The following is a 7,279-nucleotide window of genomic DNA, read 5'->3' as shown; positions in this document are numbered from 1 at the left end:
AATTAGTGTATCACTATTAAATGTAGATATCTGAAACTTTAGCATGACCTTAGATACAAGTAGGAACATTTTGAGTAATGAAGTTATCCAAAGTAGAATAAAAAGATTGTCTAGAAGAGTAAAGTGTCCTAATATCTTAATTATGTACCGTCTAATAACTCTAGCTTGCCACCTCATATACAAGAACATTGAATTTAAAAGCAGGGTTGGTGCAAAATCCATTGTGCTAAGAGATTTTATTACATAACTACGGTGGAGATATGTGGATGTAGTTATACAAATAACAATCTACCAAGGAGCTGTTTGCAAATAAGTTGGCGTTAATTAAAGTTGTTAAAGTTCCAGCTGAAGGAAGTTTGATTGTTGCCATTCCTTTTAATTTGGAGTCAATGCCAAAAAGAAATATGGTTAAGGACATCTTTTAATGCAATTCCAAAGATGCTAATTTTTGTTTGTAAATATACCATGCTCGGAAATGTGCAATTATATCATGCTCGACTATATTACATTCAGTACATACTAAACCTTAAATAGAACCACAGAATACTACTCCTATTACAGAAATTCCAGTATAAGGAAATTATTTTCACATGCGAAAACACATAAATTACTTGACAACTATATATGAAATATTTTAATGATTGTACAAAGCTATTATCCCTGCAATATCATCTGCGTCCAAGTTCTTGACTTCTCCGTGGCTGAAAGTAGGATACATGATTGCTGCATTAACCAAGCTATGTCCAAGCCCCAAAAGGTGTCCGATTTCATGAAGTGCAACACTTTCTAGGTGGAAAGCATCTGCAGCTGGCTCAACGGACCATTTATCATCTTCGTCGTAATGGAACCTTCCACCAGGTGGTGCAGATGCATGAGCTATGCTTTTTTCATCAAAAGCGTTTTGAATTCCATCTCCGTGATTACCTCTAAAGAACCCTATTTCCAAATCAGAATTTTGATTGGTTTGGACTTGTGCAAAGGTGAAGTGGGTGGAAGACTCCCACTTTTGGAAGGCACTTGCCACAGGGTTTATAGCATATGAGGGAACATTGGACAAGAATCTATAAGTGAGATGGGTTTTAGTAGATGGCCATTTAGGGTTTCCATCAAAAAAACTGTAATGGGATACTGTGTGGATGTTGCTCGAGCTAGACTTGTGTTTCTTGCCACGAGGTTGCATGTAGTTAGTGCCGTTAACGATATCAGGTACCCCACATCGTGGGGTTATCAGTTTTGATATCGTTGCATCGTCTACAATACCTGAGGGTTTGATGTGGTAGTTTTTTTGGTAGGTTTTGAGGGCTGATTCAAGAATATCGTCGAAATCATCATCGGTGGCATGAGTTTTGTTTGGATAGTTGAGGTAGCCAAATTGCTCGAGATAGGCTTTGAGCTTGTGGATCTCTTTTGTGTGGTTTCCCTTGTGACAACCTTTTAATTTCTTGAAGGAATCTAAAGAGGATGATTTTTTGTCACTTGGGGTGCTCCTCTTGGCATGGCCAATTGGAGCAAGTAGTATGAAAATGAGGAAAATGAAAGAGATGGGCTGAAAAATCTTGGAAGCCATGAATGAGCAATGGAAAAAAAAAAGAAAAAAGTATATAATTTGTTTTGTGATACATGTTAATGGTATCTATTGTACATATTTATAGCCTGAAGAATAATTTAATTTTTGGGTTTGATTGTCTTAATTGACTGACTTTGACTTGGAATATTGGGTGTAAAATAAGTTAATTGGTAAACAAAGACCAGGTCATCAAGAAAAAATTATTGTAATCCATGTAAACTATTATTGTTGTAGGTTTCGAAACGAGAATTGTGAGAAATAATTAGCTTCAAATCATAAATGGATTAAACACAGGTAATTACATAAAATTTTTGATTGTTTATAAATTAAGATTTCCAAACAAATACAATTTATAATATTACTATGGGCTTAACAGTATCAACCAATAAATATCTCTATCTTATTTTTATTTGAAGGTTAGGAAACAATGAGATTAATTGAAACTTAAATAATTAGGTCACTAAAAATCGACAGTTCAAAATTAGGTCACTAAACAGTTCAAAATGGCAAAATCGAAAGTTAATGTAAATTTGATGTATTTATAATTTTTATGGCAACCATTTTGGAAGTACTGTATCGAAAAACAAAGCAACAAGAGACTTAAGTGAGATTTATAATGTCCCGTAAATGGTGTCCAATTCAATGTTCCATTATGGAAACTACATAACTTTGGTGTTAATTTATTTGTTCCGACTCAGTTTCAATCAGTTAATATTAAGGAAAAATCCTTTTGGTTTTTAAGTCTTCTTCTCCACCGTGAAAATAAAGAAAACTACGAAATCCGAAACTAAATAGAATTAATTAAACCTAAAATCTATGGAAAGCCAAAAGATCCCAATCTATTTTCTTTTCTTTTTCGGTGGCTGTCAATCACATTATTAATTGTGCAATTAGAAAGTACGAATCTCGAAGAAGAGTTTAAGTAATTTCCACTTGATGAAGTCTTTATTTTGGAAATTATTTGCATTTACCTAGAAATTTAAAGTTATGTATCTTTGCTTAATTCGACTGCCAAGTTGAAAACGATGTCAAATATTCCTAATTCCAATTTAGTTAATTTTATTGGGCTTGGAAAATGGATCAAAACGAGTTATTATTGTCTTTTAGCATAGCGATATTGATCGAGACAAGATTGACTCCCATACGACGACGTTGGAAAAATATACAAGTTGTTCGACTGCGTATTTGCAAGGAAATTGCACTTGTAATACACAATTCTATGAAACATGGTTAGTAGGGCGTAGCCGCGTAGTCTACGGCGGGTCCAAGAAACAATGTTGAAGAGGTGGAATCAATATAAGTTGATGAACAGGGAAGAATGGAACATATTTTAACTTTATCGACAAGTAAAATTTGTGCACGGAATTGAATTATAATAGGAATTCTATGAAATTAGATAGGAATGAATTGAATAATAATTCAATACCAAATCATATAGAGTAATTGATATGAAATTAAACTCGAAGAATTTGTGCACACACACTACACACATTTTATATAAAACTAGTATCACGTCTGTGCTATGCACAGATTAATATATTTTTAAAATATTAATTTTCAATTTTAAATTAAATGATGAAACTGCATTTATCATTGATATTTACAGCCTCTTATTTATTGATATTTGGCCCATTTTATATATGGAGTTATAATTATTTGACCTTTCAAATAATAAAAATAATTTTAATTGATAGATAATTTTTAATTAAAACAACATTATTTTAAAATTTTCTAAAACTACCATTTTATATATGTATATATAGATAGATATATTCTAAATTTCCAACAATAATAATTATTTTATAAAATTATTTCAAAAATAAGAACTTTTTTTGTAAATGACTAAAATATACTATCGAAAAACTGAAAATCCCCAACTTTGTAGCATATGAAATGTAAAATTAATTTAAGATATTGTTTATCAAGAGCTATAATTTAAGATTGCACTGGTGAGACACTTCTTGGTCGAGCTTCATTTCATTTTAATCTAGTGACCCTATACACTAAAAACCCAAACCTGAAACCTAAATCATAAACCCTTAACTTTAAAATATATTCCCTCCGTTCCGGATAATTCGTCCCAGTTTTCCATTTCGGTCCGTCCCACATAATTTGTCCCACTTCACCCATTCCTACTCACATTTCATTATAAAACTAATATATAAAGGTAGAACTCACATTTCACTAACTTTTTCAACCCACTTTTCATTACAATTCTTAAAACCTGTGCTCAGTCAAAGTGACCCGAATTATACGGGACGGAGGGAGTACTCATCATGACCAACAAATGAGCCAAATATCAATAAAATTCTCCCTTTGTCCCACTTCAATTTTACTCTGTTGATCACTTATTCTATTTTGGGGGTTCTAGATCTGTATTCGATATTCGATATTTTACACTTAGTCGGCCTACTTGATAATCCTTACTGATAGTAGAGTTTTTTTTTTACTTAAAGCTTGGTTGTAAATATGTAACTAAAAAATTGTCTTAAATAAATGACCATCGTCAATATTAATGTTTAAGATTTGATAAGCCAATATCATTTATGTTATTTTGCTTTAAAAACTTTTTGTTTTTTTTTCAATTTTTACTAACTCATAATGTTAAAAAGTGACCATCATCTATATTATATTTCTCTAACGTTTTAATTAATTCATGAAAAAATAAAAATACAAAAGCTAACTAAAGAATTTGTTGATCATTGTGATATTGACATCGATTTTTTAGTCAAGAATATGTCAAAGTAGGAAACAATTCACAGAAAAAAAGGAAAGGAAATAATTCAATATTAGATTTATATTGCAACCAAAAATAGTTCTATAGAGATTTATTTGTATGCCTTACTTGTTTCTATAAATAAGAGGCTGTAAACATGTATAGTAAACAATATAATGAAAATACACAATATCGAACTCATCCTTGCGCTCGCGTAGCAAATCAAGACTCGAGACTCTAGAGCCTCGCTCGCCAGATTGCAAGATCCATCTCCAGGTTGACATGCTCTCAAAGCTTGAAACCGTCCATGTCTAGTAATTAGTATGTTAATCCCAAAAATCAAACTGTCCTCTAAGATCGAAATAAAGATCAATATCAAATCCATTCTTGCGCTCGCATTCGCATAGCACTTCGAGACTCGAGAGCCTTTCTCGGCAGATTACAAGAGATCTTGCAAGCGCTCATCCATATCCATTATTTTTTTTTTTTTAACCAACATAATGTAACAACTTATATAAAAAAAGGTGCTGAAATGTCAATCCCAAAAATCAAACTGTCCTCTAAGATCGAAATAAAGATAAACAGGAACAAATGCACCCTTGACCTTAAGCAGAGACAGCTGCGGCCTTCTTCCTTGGTGCAGCCTTGGTACCTTCTCTAAAATTGGTCTTGAATCTAAGGGGTACATTGCGGAGGTACCTCGTGCGACCAGTTCAGGTGGTCTTTCTACGGATGGCCTTCACACTCCAGTTGTATGTGTGTGTGTCTTGTTCCTCCTCTTTCCGAAACTCCCGGTTCCCTTCCCCATTGCTGTCGCGCAGCTTCAAAAAACCTCATCCATCCATATCCATTATCATCATCTATACCAGAATTTACAGGAAAAAAGAAGTTGAAAGAAGCATAGAAAATTAATGGCATAAATGTGTGGGAAGAAGAAGATAATGGAATTCATGGAGTTTTTGAAACGGAAAAACTGTTTCTCTCTCAATAAACGTGATGTTTAATAATACTACGGCATTTATTTGTATCCATTAACTCCCTTTAAATTCATTAACAAAGAATAATTTTAATTAGATTATAATTTTAAAATTAGTTAGGCAGTTTTTGTAAATATTTTCAAAACTTCATTTTTATATGTGTATAGATAGATAGAAGTGTATTATTTAAACAAAATACATGAATTACCAAAAATTTAATAAAAATGTGTTGCTTATTACAATAAATCAGAATTAACCATTAAAAGTAATAATGACCACAGATAGAAAATGAAATGATAATTAAAAAGAGCGAACTATTATTACTACACATTCTGAACGAAACTAAGAAAACTAAAAATTAAAAAATGTCATTTATGTTAAAGAATATAAGAAATTATAGCACCTTTTCATGTGGCAGAAGCTAATTAATTTTCGTGAGAATTTCATTCTAGTGTCAAGAATTGTGATTACATAAATACCCCCAAAAGTCCCTTGGTAATTCCATAAATACCCCCAAAACTCCCCCTTTATATATGTATAGATACACACTTTATATAAAATATACATACACACTCTTCACACACTATCCAAAAAATACACACACTACACACATTACATACACACTAATACTATACACAAAATACACATTGCAAACACACTATACACAAAATACATGCATTCCACTCACTACACAAAATACACACACTGCACACAATATACAAACACAACACATATTATACACAAAATACATACACTATACACAGAATACACACATTGCACACACTACACAAAAAAATACAATCCTCACATTGCACATTCTACACACATGCTATACACAATAAACACACAAAATACACACATTGCACACACTACACAAAAAAAATACAATCCTCACATTGCACATTCTACACACATGCTATACACAATAAACACACTATATACAGTACACACAAAAAAACACACACTACATACATTGCACACAAAATACACACTCTACACAAATTTTACACAAAATACATACTACGCACACTATATACAAAATACACACACTACACATACACTATTCACAAACTGAAATTTTAAATTTGGTTTGGTTCGGTTTAAACTTTTGGCAAATTTAAGTTTTTCGATTCAGATCAAAAAATAATCTAAAAATTGGATACTTGGAATCTATGTAGTGTATGTGTGTAGTGTGTGAAGTGGATGTGGTGTGTGTAATGTGTGTGAAGTGTGAGAAATGTGTGTAGTGTAAGAAGTGCGTGTAGTAAGAGAAGTGTGTTTAGTCCATCTAAAACCAATTGGTTATAGGAGGAGTGGCCCATGAGACTTATATAGTGGATTAAGCTCTTTTAGTACACCGATTTGGGATATTTATTACATTCATCTTATGTTTCAATTATTTCAATTGTCAACACCCTCACTCACGATTGGACCACTTGGCCCAATTCTTTTTTCGTTCGGTTGAACCTCTTGACCCAAATTTTAAGTCCAGATTTACTGCTAGGTCAGTCAGTTTTTCGGTTTCGGCCCAAATATACTGCTGGGTTTAGGGTCAGTTAAGGCCCAAATTTATGTTTCGATTTCGGCCCAAATTTGACCCACAGTCGGCGACCCGCTCTGATACCATGATAGAAATCCATGGGTTCCATCCTAAAACCAATTGTTTATAGGAGGAGGGGCCCATGAAACTTATATAGTGGATTAAGCTCTTTTGGTACACCGATGTGGGATATTTTTTACATTCATTTTATGTTTCAATTATTTCAATTGCCAACATGCGTGGTGTGAAATTTTGTGTAGTGTGTGAAGTGTGAAGTGCGAAGTGTCTGTGTAGCGTGTGAAATGTGTGTAGTGTGTGTATCGTGTATGAAATGTATGTAGTGCGCGTGAAATGTGTGCAGTGTGTGTAGTGTGCGAGTGTTTTAATGCAAAATCGGTAAGTATGTAAAAGATACAAAGAAAAAATTTGAAATATTTTTAATGGAAAATAAGGCACACCTCATAAGGAAAAAAAAGTTT

General features: G+C 32.7%; 1 protein-coding gene across 1 annotated transcript; it reads right to left on the bottom strand.

The window, feature by feature from the left end:
- Positions 1 to 478: 478 nt before the first annotated feature.
- On the bottom strand, positions 479 to 1,591 carry LOC125216139 (metalloendoproteinase 3-MMP-like). The gene has a single exon (XM_048117772.1). The coding sequence runs from the start codon at positions 1,565 to 1,567 to the stop codon at positions 635 to 637; it is 933 nt and encodes a 310-aa protein (XP_047973729.1). The 5' UTR covers positions 1,568 to 1,591; the 3' UTR covers positions 479 to 634.
- Positions 1,592 to 7,279: the final 5,688 nt, after the last annotated feature.

The sequence above is a fragment of the Salvia hispanica genome, chromosome 3 (assembly GCF_023119035.1).
Source record: "Salvia hispanica cultivar TCC Black 2014 chromosome 3, UniMelb_Shisp_WGS_1.0, whole genome shotgun sequence".
Classification (NCBI taxonomy): Eukaryota; Viridiplantae; Streptophyta; class Magnoliopsida; order Lamiales; family Lamiaceae; genus Salvia; species Salvia hispanica.
This window is presented reverse-complemented; position numbering and strand designations above follow the sequence as displayed.

Bases quoted from the DNA above. Each gene is read 5' to 3' on its own strand.
- LOC125216139 (XM_048117772.1), bottom strand. From the start codon at position 1,567: ATGGCTTCCAAGATTTTTCAGCCCATCTCTTTCATTTTCCTCATTTTC.